Here is a 13,640-nt window from a genome sequence, read left to right on the forward strand (position 1 = left end):
AATGTTGGTTGTCTCTCGATGATACAAGGATAGGTGAAGGGACATGTAATGTTGAGGGGGTGGGGAGACTGCAGAAAGATTTAGACAGGTAAGGAAGCGGGCAAAAAAGTGGCAGATGAAACGCAACGTGGGAAAGTGTGAACTTTGATAGGAACAATAGAGACATGGACTATTTTCTAAACGGGGAGAAAATTCAGAAATCTGAAGTGCAAACAGACTTGGGAGTCCTCGTCCAGGATTCGCTGAATGTAAGTCAGTAGTTAGGAAGGCAGGCACAATGTTGACATTTATTTCAATAGGACTAGAATATAAACACAGGAATGTACTGAGGCATTATAAAGCTCTGGTCAGGAGAAAGTGAGGACTGCAGATGCTGGAAATCAAAGTCAAAAAATGTGGTGTTGGAAAAGCACAGCTGGTCAGGCAGCATCTGAGGAGAGGCAGCATTTCAGGCATTAGCTCTTCATCAGGAATGAGAGTTGATGAATTCCTGATAAAGGGCTTATGCTCAAAACATAGATTCTTCTGCTCCTCAGTTGCTGCCTGACCAGCCGTGCTTTTCCAGCACCACATTTTTTGACTCTAGAGCTCTGGTCAGACCACATTTAGAGCAATGTGAGCAATTATGGGCCCTATATCTCAGGATGGATGTGCTGGCCCTGAGTGGGTCCAGAGGAGAATGAAAGACTTAACATATGAGGAATGTTTGAGGACTTTGGGTCTGTACTCAGTGGAGGGTGAGAGGTGATCTAATAAAAACTTACATAACACTGAACGCCCTTAACAAAGTGGATGTTGGGAAGATGTTTCCATTGGCATGAGAGACGAGGACCTAAGGACACAGCCTTAGAGTAAAGGGAAGACCCTTTAGAATGGAGATAAGGAGAAACTTCTTCAGCCAGAGAGTGGTGAATCTGTGGAATCCATTTCCACAGAAAGTTGTGGAGGCCAGGTCATTAAGTATATTGAAAACAGAGATAGATAGGTTCTTGATTGCTAAGGGGATGAAAGGTTACGGGGAGAAAGCAGGAGAATGGGTTTTAGAAACATATCAGCTATGATTGAATGGTGGAGCACTTAATCGGCTGAAAGGCCTAATTTCTGCTCCTGTGACTTGTAGTCTAATGGAAATTGGCACTCTTACAAATTGTCCTGATGAGTGGCGGATCAAAAGCTTATATAAATTGTGTTTTTTTTTAAAGCAAAACAGAGCCTTTCTTTAATTACTTTAATTCTTTACTTTCCTCATCAGGACGATTTGCAAGAAAGCCAATCCAAGCAGAAAACCAACATTTATACTACGTAAGAATACAAGGATAGAATAAACGTTGACACAAAAAATAGAGATTGTTGGAAAACTTCAGCAGGTCTGGCAGCATCTGTGCAGAGAAATCAGAGTTAACTTTCAGGTTGAGGGAGAGCTGAGGGACAGTCACCAGAACCGAAACATTAACCCTGCCAGACCTGCTGAGCTTTTCCAGCAACTTCTGCTTTTGTGTCTGATTTATCGCAGCCGCAGCTCTTTTGGTTGTTAATTCAGAATAAACGTTGGTTGTGCCCCTTGCAGTAGGCACTCTTGCAAATTGTCCTGATGAGCTAAGGACGAAAATGATTGGCAAAAAATGTGCCTTTTCTCCCCCCCCCCCCAACAATACTCAAGTGCTGTGCTACCTTGAAAAGTAACTTCGTTGAAACCAGAACAGTGCACTGCTCCTGAATAATAAATAGTTAATACAAAATCTGCCCTTGCCATGCATTGTAATGGAACACTCTCAAGTGGCTTGGCCAAGCTCTATCGCCTCGGGGGTGGGGAAACTGTGTAAAATAAAACGTTGGGAGGACAGGGAGAAAACAATCGGCTTGTTTTGTGTTTCCTTTTGCAACATCTGATGGTAACTTTGATTCGGGAAAGCAACACGCCTACGTGTGTTCCTCTCCCAATCGTTCACTCAGTGTTCAAAAACAGCCCATGTCTTGGGAACACCGTGTCAAGGTTTGGGGGACAAATTTGACAAAAAGTTTTCTTTTTTTTAAAAAAGGTTTAATTGTGCGCAGTGGTGGTTGGGGGGGGGGGGGAACATGCCTCTTGGGATGGCTGCTCTGACGTGGGAGAGAGTTGCAGTGAGCTGGCTGATGCAATGAACGGGAGGTTGGATCAGCAGTGCTCACATAAAAGGCGAACGCTGCTCCTGAAAAGCCAGGAGTGTGCTGGAGAGTGAGTGTGTTAGAGGGAGCCTCTCTGACTCTCGCACCAGGGGAGCCAGTCCCACCGCTGGGCGCCGCAGCCAGCACCGACAGACAATTTGCATTGCCATATCCACCCCCCACCCACATCCAGAGCAAAGAGGCACTGACAGATGGAGGTAAACGTGGAGACCATTTACTATTGCACACATCAGGCGGGCTGGGGCTTGATGCTGCCAGACCTGTTTCTGAGGCTTTTCCAGCAGTTCTTTCGGTTCTTACTTGGCATTGAATGCACCTTAAGGCAGACCGCGTGTATATTTTAGTTAACGCGCTGAGAAAAGGGGGAGTGGGGGGGGAGACACGCAGAGGTGAATGCTGTTTTCATTCCTTCGGGTGGAGGTGGGTTGGTGGGCGCCTGGGTATAGATTCTGGACAATGAAATCCTGCATTTGTCCCCATGCAAGAAGCAGAACAGCAAAAGATTTGCTCCTTTTAACCCCGAAAGGGGTCCGAGTTGTTGCTCAGACAGAGAAGCTTGCCGGTTCAGTTTGCATTTGTTATTGTATAACATTCCAGCCCCCTCCCCCACAGCCCCTCTGGTGTACGCTATGCCTTATGTTCCCAACCTCTGAAGGACACAGGCTAGTGACAGCTGCCAGTTGTGACCGGCTATGTGTTGCTCTGCCTCGTTTCTCTCCTCCCCATTTCTGAAAATGCATTTGAAAATCAGTGTGTTTTGCACGGTCTATTTGAGAAGCTTCCTCCCAGATTCATTTTTAAAGAAAATCATTCAAGGAATGAAGATATTCCTGTCAAGGGTAGCATTTATTGCCCATTCCTAATTGCCCCAGAGGACAATTGGGAAGTCAATCCCATTGCTGTGGGTCTGGAGTCTCATTTGGCCAGACCAGGTAAGGATAGCAGTTTCCTCCCTTGATGGGCCTTAATGAACCAAATGGGTTTTTACAGCATGAGTTTTATGGTCATCATCAAACCCATCTTAATTCCATAAATTCTACCATAGCAGGATTTGAGTATCCTAAGCATCACCTGGGTCTCTGTGCAGTGATAATCCCACTAAGCCAATACCTCCCATGGTTCCCTGAGAAATCATTGTATGGTTAACATCTTATTTTTGTCTTTTTTTTGTTGCAATTATGGACGAGTGAGTGAGCGCTTGGCTGAAATCTTGAGCTAAATGACTTGCACCTTTCACGACCACCGGAAATATACAAATTTCTAAAAGGAGAGGTAGATGTGGAGAGGTTGCTTCCCATTGTGGGAAGCGTCTCAGACCAGAGGGCATCATCTTAGGATGGGGGAGGTGGCACATTTAAGACAGAGGTGGGGAGGAATTTTTTTCTAGAGGGTAATGAATCTGTGGAATCCTTCACTGCAGAGGGCTGTCTCATTTTCTATATTCAAGGCTGAGGGAGACAGTATTTTGGTCAATAAGGGAATCGAGGGGTACAGGGAAAAGGGAAGAAAGTGGGTTTGAGGATGATCCGATCAGCCATGATGTTGGAGCAGACTCAATGAACTGAATGACCTACTCCATCTCCTACGTCTCATGGTTTAATTATCTTGTTATTCCAGTATTGCATGAAGAGTGACAGTGACAGAGAAACCATTGTGGGTGCAATTTCATCACTTTCCAATTTTACAGGCTATTTAGTGAGTTCCTGTGATATGCTGCTGTCTGTTAGTAACAAAGACTGGGCACTCATTCCAATTGGCAAAGTTGAAATGGTACCATGTGGTTTTGGGATCAGTTCTGGACAGGGACTGTGCTGCCGGCTTGGTAGCAGTTGGGCTGCTCATCTTGTGTTGCCGCTTGGCGAATGACGGTTTGTGATACTTTCACCCTGAGCTATATATAATGATCTGTTAGCCTCTTTTTGAGCACTATCTTGCACAGTTAAATAGGTCAGAAACCTCAAACCATTTCCTGTTTTCTTCTCCTGCTCTCAGTAACCTGGACCCCATCAGAATGAGGAGAGCTGAGAATCCGAAAGCAGTGTCAAATCTTTCCGGATGTCCCAAAGTGTATTTTAACCAATAAAAGATCATCAGTGTTGCCATGGCAATCGTTCAGCAGCCAGTTTATTTACACAGACAGTAGTGATCAATTAGGTTTTAATGATGTTGGTTGAGGGATGAATGTTAGTGCTTGGAGATATCCTTGAGAAGTGATAATATACCTTCCACAATTACCGTGCCCCTGTTTTAATACGGTTCTGGAATCCCACGCGTTTTCCCCACCCCCCCGAGAGGACAGACTGAGCCTCATTTTGATGTCTGTGTTCCTGTACCTTTGTCATTGAGTACTGAATCAGTTTAGGCTGTGTGCCTGCGATTCTGAAAGTGCACTTTGCTGAGGTAAGGTTGATGGTTGACCCTTAACTACAAAATAATGCTGTCAATAATTGATCTCCAAATGATATCAAGAGGTACCCACTGTGACCAACAAAGAGAAATGACCATAAGATGTAGCAGCAGAAGGAGACCATTCAGCCCATCGAATTTGCTCTCCTATTCATCCGCTGTGGCTGATCTGATAATCCTCAACTCCACTTACCTGCATTTTTCCGATGCCCCTCGGTTCCCTTATGAGCAAAGGTCCTGAGTACACAGGCAAGGCTAAACACAGCTGGAGTTTTTTTGTCTTTTTTTTCTTTCCATGACATTTGTTGCCCATCCCTAATTCCCCAGGGGGCAGTTAAGAGACGGGCAAATTGCAGTAGATCTGTAGTCCCATTTGGACCAGACCAAGCAGGGATATCAGATTTCTTTTTTTAAATGACATTAGTGAACCAGATGCATTTTTACAGCCATTGATGATAGTTGTATCATCTTTTCCCGTTTCAGAGAGTGCTGATATTTTGGGTCATCAGTAAGTCATCATTTTGGAGGTTCAGTAAGAACAGTTAACTGTCAATCTAGGACTTTGGGATCTCTTTTTTCAAATCAGTTTCTTGCAATCTATTCCTGATAAGTGCAAGACAAAAAGCTTTGATTTTTTACCTCCTTTTGGCAATGTTTAAGTTCTGCGCTATCAAGCATTTGTTTTTATCCTTTGTTGATATGGTGAGGAGAGCAGCCAGTGCCAACAGGATAGTAATGAGATGTAATTTATGTGGCAATAAAGGAAAAATTGGAGGAACTATTACTTAGAATTTGACATGATTCATTGGTGGTTCTTGCAACAGCACATAATGACCAAAAACATTTTCAAGTTGGAGAAAGAACACAGGAAATGTTAAAATTCAATGCAATACTGAAGTTGTGCACTCAAAAGGGAACTAAGTTTCAGTACAAAATTTGGGGGAAGTTTGCAAAATTCCATGACAGGGAGAGTGATCTGTTGGAAAGCATGATGGTACATATTTGGCAAGTTACACTCATCAACTGGCCACATGTGAAAAAAATCCATAAACTAAAAGCACTTAGTCATAGAGTCATAGAGATGTACAGCACGGAAACAGACCCTTCGGTCCAACCCGTCCATACCAACCAGATATCCCAACCCAATCTTAGTCCCACCTGCCAGTATCCAGCCCATATCCCTCCAAACCCTTCCTGTTCATATACCCGTCCAAATGACTTTTAAATGTTGCAATTGTACCAGCCTCTACCACTTTCTCTGGCAGCTCATGCTGTACACACTTGTATTGTATTTGTCTCACAACCCTGTGCCATTCAGCCCCTTAAATATATATCCAATTTTGTGGAATCTACCGTATATACTCGGGTAATAGTCAAGGTTTTTGACCACTTTTTAAGGTTAAATTTATGGGTCGACTATCACATGAGTACTACTTTTGAGGGGCTGAAATTCATGCCCGTCAAAATTCATACTGTATCATTAGCAGAAACTCAACTGATATGTAAACAAAGGAAAACGTGAGGACTGCAGATGCTGGAGATCAGAGTCAATAGTGTGGTCCTGGAAAAGCACAGCAGGTCAGGCAGCATCCGAGGACAGGAGAATCGACATCTCGAGCATAAGCCCAGACACTAATGCCTGAGGAACGTGTTGTCTATATATAATAATTATAATGCATGTCACACCTTGTTTCTTATGTTAAGAGAAATAACGTGAGTGTCACCTCATTTAATAAATCACCCTGTTGGAGTCAAACTCAAACCAATTGGCCGATCAAACCCTTGATTGATGTTAAACACCTTGATTTGATTAGTCCATCATTCTTAACACTTAAGGGAATACAAGCCTAGTCTCCACAACCCAGTCCTCACGATTTAACTAGAGACAAAAAGACCGTGAAGACTGACGTGAAGTAATGATTCATTTCCTCAGCCATTTCTTTGTTCCTCACTACTCTCTCTCCTGCGTCATTTCCAGCGGTCCAATGTCTTCTTTTGCCTCTCTTACAATCTTGCTTTATATTACTGGCTAGCTTACCCTCATATTTAATCTTCTCCGTCCTTATTTCTTTTTTTGTTGCCCTGTGTTGGTATTTGTAAGCTTCTCAATCTTCTGGTTTCCCACTGCCCTTCGACACATTATATACTTTCTCTTTTGCTTTTATGCTATCCCTGACTTCCCCGGTCAGCCACGGTTGCCTCGTCCTCCCTGTACCAGGCTTCTTTTTCCTCAGAGTGACTCTCTGCTGTGTCTCCAGAAATGCCTGCCATTGCTGTTCCACTATTTTTCTTGCTACCTTCCTCTCCCAGTCAATTCTACCCGGCTACTCCCTCATCCCTCTGTAGCTGCTTTTATTTAGCTGTAATAACATTATCTCTGATTCTATCTTCTCTCTGTCAAACTGTTGAGTAAATTCAATCATATTATGATCGCTGCCTCCTAAGGGTTCCTTCACCTGAAGCTTCCTTATCAAGTCTGTCTCATTGCACAACACTAAATCCAGTATTACCTGTTACCTTGGGAGCAGCCTAGTGAACCTTTGCTGGACTGCTTTCAATTCCATTATATCTGTCCTTAAATAACAGAACCATGCCCGTTCAGAGGATTTCAGCTATGTCAAGAGGTGGAATAGGCTATGGCTATTTGCCCAGAGCATCGAAGGCTGAGGAGTGATCAGGTAGACGTTTACAAAATCATGAGAGGCACGGATAGGGTGAATAGCCAAGATCTTTTTTCCCAAGGAGGGAAAACTAGAGGGGCATAGATTTAGGGTGGGGGTTAAGATTTAAAAAGGACCTAAGGGGCAATCTTTTGGAGGGTGGTGCATGTATGGAATGAGCTGCCAGAGAAAGTGCTGGAGGCTGGTGCAATTGCCACCTTTAAAGGGCATCTGGATGAATGCATGAGTAGGAAGTGTTTAGAGTGATATAGGCCAAATGCTGGCAAATCAGACTGGATTCATTTAGGCTGTCTGGTCAGCATGAACATGTTGGTCTGAAGGGTCTGTTTTACATCTCTATGACTCCAACTGAAGTTTGGTGGAGTCGAAATGTGACCTTCCTAATTTATCCTCCATTCCCTTTGAAATAAAGGCCGACATTCCATTTGAAATAAAGGACGACATTCCATTTGCTTGTGTTAGCTTTTTATAACCATGCACAAGGATTCCCAGATCCCTCTGTACTCTACGTCTGCACTTTTTCCTTACATAATCTCACATTTTCCCAAATTATGTTCCAACTGCCAAGATTTTTTCCAACCCTCTTAACTTGTCTGAATCCCTTTGCAAATTCTCTGAATCATTCTCACCACTTGCCTTTGCACCTGTTTTGCTCAGTGGTTCACACAGCCTTGTCTTCTGCATAAGTTAGCACCCTGGTGCTGAAGATTAAAATAACTTCCTATGAAAATCTTATATTGGTACAATCTGTTACAATCTGTTCTTGCCTCTGTTTCCGTTTACTTTTCCTCATATCCTCTTCAAGCTCATATTGTTCATGAGATAACTGTGACTCAGATGATAACAACTTCATCTCTGAGCCACAGAGTCCTGGGTTCAACTCCCACTCCAGATTTGAGACCCAGGCTGATGCCCCACTACAGTACTGAAGTGGTGCTGTACTGTTGGAGGTGCCATTGAGATGTTAAACCAAGTCAAATCACGCTTGTTAATGTTGGCGGAATTGAGATGTTTGCTGACATAATAAAAGCAGTAGATCAGAATTGGATGAGTACAAGTACGTTGGAAATGTTTTGGGTTTTGAGAAATCTGTAAAGCCAGGGAAGACAGAAGTCATGGAGGAGCTTGCAAATAAAAATGGCGTAGCGATTGGTTGGCCAAATGAGATTGGCCAGGTGGAGCCCATTGAGCATGAGTTCACTGACTGGGACTATTAACTTGGGCCAATCAGGGAGCCCTGGCTGACAGAAAGAAACAATAGGAGTCTCAGGGATTTTCTCACTCTAGCAACTGGCTCTGAGATAGCTGTTCAGAGTCCATGTACTCTGCATGTGCAAACAGGGGATGACTTGGTGATGGGATACCGGCCTCAGCGGAGTCTTTTCAGATGGGAATTTTTAAGGCATGGACTTCCGGGAAGTTCCAGAAAACAGCATCATGGATTTGGTAGGCAATAATATGCTGAAGGGATTGGAAAGGAGAAGGGGCTTGGCTGTGGTGAGGGGGTAAGCTGCAAGGAAGGTGGGTTGTTTTTGAGGAGAGAGCTGATGATGGCAGATTTGAACGAGAGATGGCTTCTTGTCTCCAGCAGATGTTGCATCTGATGTTTACTGTTTCATTTTTTTTTTGTAAAACATTTGCGTTTTTCATGGAATGAAGAATGCAGAAAGCAATCCCAGAACAGCAAACACAATAATGTTAATGGCTTCTTGTCTCCAGCAGATGTTGCATCTGATGTTTACTGTTTCTTTTTTTTTGTAAAACATTTGCGTTTTTCATGGAATGAAGAATGCAGAAAGCAATCCCAGAACAGCAAACACAATAATGTTAATACAAATCCCAGAATCGGTCAACAGAAAGTAAGACAGTGGGAACAGGGAAGGCCTATGGTCTTGTGGTATGATCACTGGACTGTTAACCCAGGGACCCAGGTAATGTCCTGGGGACATGGGTTTAAATCCTGCCACAGCAGATGGTGGAATTTGAATTCAATAAAAATCTGTAATGTCGAGTCTGCTGACTAGGAATCCTTGTTGATTGTTGGAAAAACCCATCTGGTTCACTGATGTCCTTTCGGGAAGGAAACTACCATCCTTACCTGGTCTGGCCTACATGTGACTCCAGACCCACAGCAATGGGGTTGATGCTTAACTGGGCAATTAGGGATGGGCAGTAAATGCTGACCTAGTCAGAGTTGGAAATGTGTTGCTGGAAAAGCGCAGCAGGTCAGGCAGCATCCAGGGAACAGGAGAATCGACGTTTCGGGCATAAGCCCTTCTTCAGGAAGGGCTTATGCCCGGATGCTGCCTTACCTGCTGCGCTTTTCCAGCAACACATTTCCAGCTCTGATCTCCAACATCTGCAGACCTCACTTTCTCCTCCTAGTCAGAGTTGCCCACATCCCAGGAATGAATATTAAAAAAAAAAGGCCACACAGCTGCTCAAGCCTTCCTTGTCAAATCTAGATCTGGACTGATCATAACTGGTCTACCACTGATTCTGAGATTATGTCACCCTGCTGGGTTTAGACTCACGTGCTACTTATCCTGTCATTAGTATGTATGTGTTATATGTGAGTATGTGTGTGTGAATGTGTGTGTATGTATATATATGTGTGTATGTGTGTGTTCATGTCCAATGTGTATATGTATTTGTGTTTTTGTGAGTGTTTATAGTTACACACATGTGTATGTGTGTGCTTATGCCTGTGAGTGTGTTGATGTATGTGTAATCCTTGAGTAACTGAAATCTCAAATCCCGAAGGACCAATGTATTCAGGCAGTGTAATGCAATCCTGCTGTTTGGAAGGTAGAAAATCAAGAAGCAACGCTTTGTAATGTCTGGAGAAAACTGGAGCTGCTCATTATTGTTCACAAGAGACCACTTCCATTCTTCCACACATTGATAACTGGAATTAATATCTTTGTTTCTAAGATCCCTTGCTGTTCTGCCCGCACTTGGCTGTGATATAAATACTGAGTCTTTCTAGAATAATAAAAGGGTTTGGAGCAGGGCATACTGTTCTACAAAGTGGAAAGCAGCTTGTAATAAATGCCCTCTCGCTCACAGCGCACTCTGGCTGTCCAACATTCTGCAGGCCCTTTGTAAAGTGATTGAATCAGAAGGTGGTGAGGATGGGGGAGAGAGCTCTGATGAGCCAGGCAGTGGAGTAATGATTGTTTCCAGCATAGCCCAGTGATGGCTGACACATTCAGCAGGGAGAACACAACGTCTCCCCACTTCACAGCTGTCCCCAACAAAACCAAACTGAGCCCCTCCAAGAGAATGTCTTTTGTGATGAATAAAGGCATGGTCATTGTACGTTTGGAGGTTTGATGGCTGCATTAATATTTCGGGTTCTGCCTCATTTCATAGAATCCTACAGTGTTTTGGCCCATCTAGTCCACACCGACCCTCCGAAAAGATTCCACTCCCTACCCTATCACCCTGCATTTCCCATGACTTATCCACCTAACGTACACATCCCTGGACACTATGGGGCAATTTACCATGGCCAATCCATCTAACCTACACATCTTTGGACTGTGGGAGGAAACCAGAGCACCCGGAGGAAACCCACGGGGAGAAAGTGCAAACTCCACATGGACAGCCGCCTGAGGTTGTAATCAAACCCAGCCCCGGGAGCTGTGAGGCTGCCCTGCTAACCACTGTGTCACTCCCTTTATTTATTCTATCAACTAGAATTATTTCAGTGTATTTCTATACAGGTACATTGTTAAATGATTTACGAACTCTCCACAGTTGCTATGTTGGTTAGGGTATTGGTTTACACTTGTCATTGCAAAATGCCAGTGGGCTCATGTGTTTCAGTCTCAAACAAGTGTAGGTGCCTTTTACTGTGTACGTACTACCTGCTCCGAAAGTTCCTGTTGAGTGATATTAACTGCCGGGATTAGTGGGCTTCAGTGCGTCATTCCATGTTCCTGAATATTTCTCATTCAGGGGTTATGGATGTGGAGGGGAGTGTGAGTCGAAAACTGTTGCGCTGGAAAAGCACAGCAGGTCAGGCAGCATTCGAGGGAGAGTTCATGATGAAGAGCTTATGCTCGAACCGTCGACTCCCCTACTCATCGGATCTGCCTGACCTGCTGTGCCTTTTCCAGCGCCATACTTTCCGACTCTGACTCTCCAGCATCTGCAGTCCTCACTTTCTCCTGGAGAGGAGTGTGAAAAGGTACTGGAGATTTATGCAATACATTTTGCAAGTGCTGCAGAATTGTCTCCACTTCCTTTGGTTGAAGTTGGGCAAGGTACATGTTCTATACAGTTACCATTTCATTTTTCTTTCCTCACCTTAGAGCGGCAAGCATGGAATTGACGGGATTTCCCCACAGTCTGTTACTGAGATATTTAAGGTATGTTACTGAATCTAGATTAATGCCTGGACACTGCATGTATGTGGCTCAGTGTTGTGTGTGAAAGATGTCTTAAAATGTGTTTTACATGCTTTTGAGACTGTTGGATGGGAGAATGTATGTGACGTAAAAATCAAAGTGATAGTATATCATAGAATCCCTACAGTGTTGAACACAGGCCATTCAGCCCAACAAGTCCACACCGACCCTTTCCCCTGCCCTATTACTTTATATTTTCCCCTGATTAATGCATCTAACCTACACATCCCTGATCACTATGGACAATTTAGCCTGGCCAATTCACCTGACATGCACATCTGTGGATTGTGGGAGGAAACCGGAGCACCCGGAGGAAACCCACGCAGACACGGGAAGAATGTGCAAATTCCACATAGACATTTGCCCGAGGCTGGAATTGAACATAGATCCCTGGCGCTGTGAGGCAGCAGTGTTAGGCCATGTTTAGTAAACAATAAAACATAGGTCATTCATTTTTCTTTGTATAGAACTAATGTTCAAGGGTTTGGAACAAAAGCTGGAGAATGGCACTAGCAGTGATGTTTGTTTGAAAGGCTGGTGTGGTCTTGATGGGTTGAATGGCCTCCTGTTCTGTAACAATTCTGTAAAAACATACAGATATCTCATGGTCTAACATTGGTTCAGCAGTATTCTCGGTGCAGGACATTGAGGATCTGCATTAGCATGCTAACCTTCATTGCTCAGACCTTTGAGTCTAGGAGTTGGGTTTGTCATGTTGAGGTTGTACAGGACATTGGTGAGGCCTTTTCTGGAGTACCGTGTTCAGTTCTGGTCTCCATGGTGTAGGATGGATATTATTAAACTGGAGAAAAGATTTATCAAGGTGTTGCTGTGAATGGAGGGTTTGAGTTATAAGGAGAGGCTGGATAGGCTGGGACTTCTTTCACTAGAGCGTTGGAGGTTGAGGGGTGCCAGAGAAATCATTTTATTGAAGGGTTCTTAAGATTTGTTGAGGGCTGCCTATTGGTTTTCAGTGGCTACTTTCTCATTCTCACTAACGTCTGCATTGGGTGAGATGCAATCTTGTAATAAAATCACTTTCTGTATTTTTGTTGATGTATGGGGTAATTGGGCACAGAATCAGAGCTATAAGAACTCATCAGCGCTCTCAATTATTATTGACTCACACGTCCCACATTAAACTTAAAAGTACAGCACACAAGGAAAGCTTAAAGTTACTAGACACCACAGTATTTAAGTTGAAACAAGATGACGACCATGAGTTAACAGTTTTTTTTCAATAACTCACACATACTTCATAAATTTGATTTGGAGGTGCCGGTTTTGGATTGGGGTGTACAAAGTTAAAAATCATACAACACTAGGTTATAGTCCAACAAGTTTATTAGGAAGCACTAGCTTTCAGAGCGCCACTCCTTCATCAGGTGGTTGTCCCTGGTTGTCCCTGGTTGTCCCACCCACCTGATGAAGGAGCAGCGCTCTGAAAGCTAGTGCTTCCAAATAAACCTGTTGGACTATAACCTGGTGTTGTGTGAATTTTAACTTGGTACACTTAATAAAATGGAAGTTAATTTGCAAGAAATCTTACCCTGTTGTGAGAATCTGTTTTCTTGACTCCCAGTGAGCTTGGTATTCTTTTGTTGCGTGGCTTCCTTTGGCATTCCTGCGTCTCTTTTTCCATCATCATTCACCTCTTCATACTGACTCCCTTTCCTGGTTGCACACTTGTTTCCCTGATTGGCACGTTCTCAGTTCTTCCAGTCTTATTTAGATAACACACTCTCCACCCAGCCTTGTCTGTCACACATTACACACAGGAGAAAGTGAGCACTGCAAATGTTGGAGACCAGAGTTGAAAAGTGTGATGCTGGAAAAGCGCAGCATCTAGGCAGCATCTGAGGAGCAGGAGAATCGACATTTCGGGCATTAGCCCTTCTTCAGGAATGAGGCTGGTATGCCAAATGGGCTGAGATAAAAGTTATGGGGGGGGGAGTTTGGGGGAGGGGCACTG

At 43.8% G+C, this 13,640-nt stretch overlaps 1 protein-coding gene across 1 annotated transcript in view; it reads left to right on the plus strand.

Moving 5' to 3' along the window:
• The first annotated feature begins 2,139 nt into the window (after positions 1-2,139).
• The window catches only part of bcat1 (branched chain amino-acid transaminase 1, cytosolic), a 72,630-nt gene continuing 61,129 nt past the window's right edge, over positions 2,140-13,640 (plus strand). The window contains exons 1-2 of the mRNA XM_043713391.1: positions 2,140-2,363; positions 11,573-11,629. Coding sequence (XP_043569326.1) covers positions 2,358-2,363; positions 11,573-11,629 — 63 coding nt within the window. The 5' untranslated portion in view covers positions 2,140-2,357. The remainder of the gene's footprint in view (positions 2,364-11,572; positions 11,630-13,640) is intronic.

The sequence above is a fragment of the Chiloscyllium plagiosum genome, chromosome 23 (genome assembly GCF_004010195.1).
Source record: "Chiloscyllium plagiosum isolate BGI_BamShark_2017 chromosome 23, ASM401019v2, whole genome shotgun sequence".
NCBI lineage: Eukaryota > Metazoa > Chordata > Chondrichthyes > Orectolobiformes > Hemiscylliidae > Chiloscyllium > Chiloscyllium plagiosum.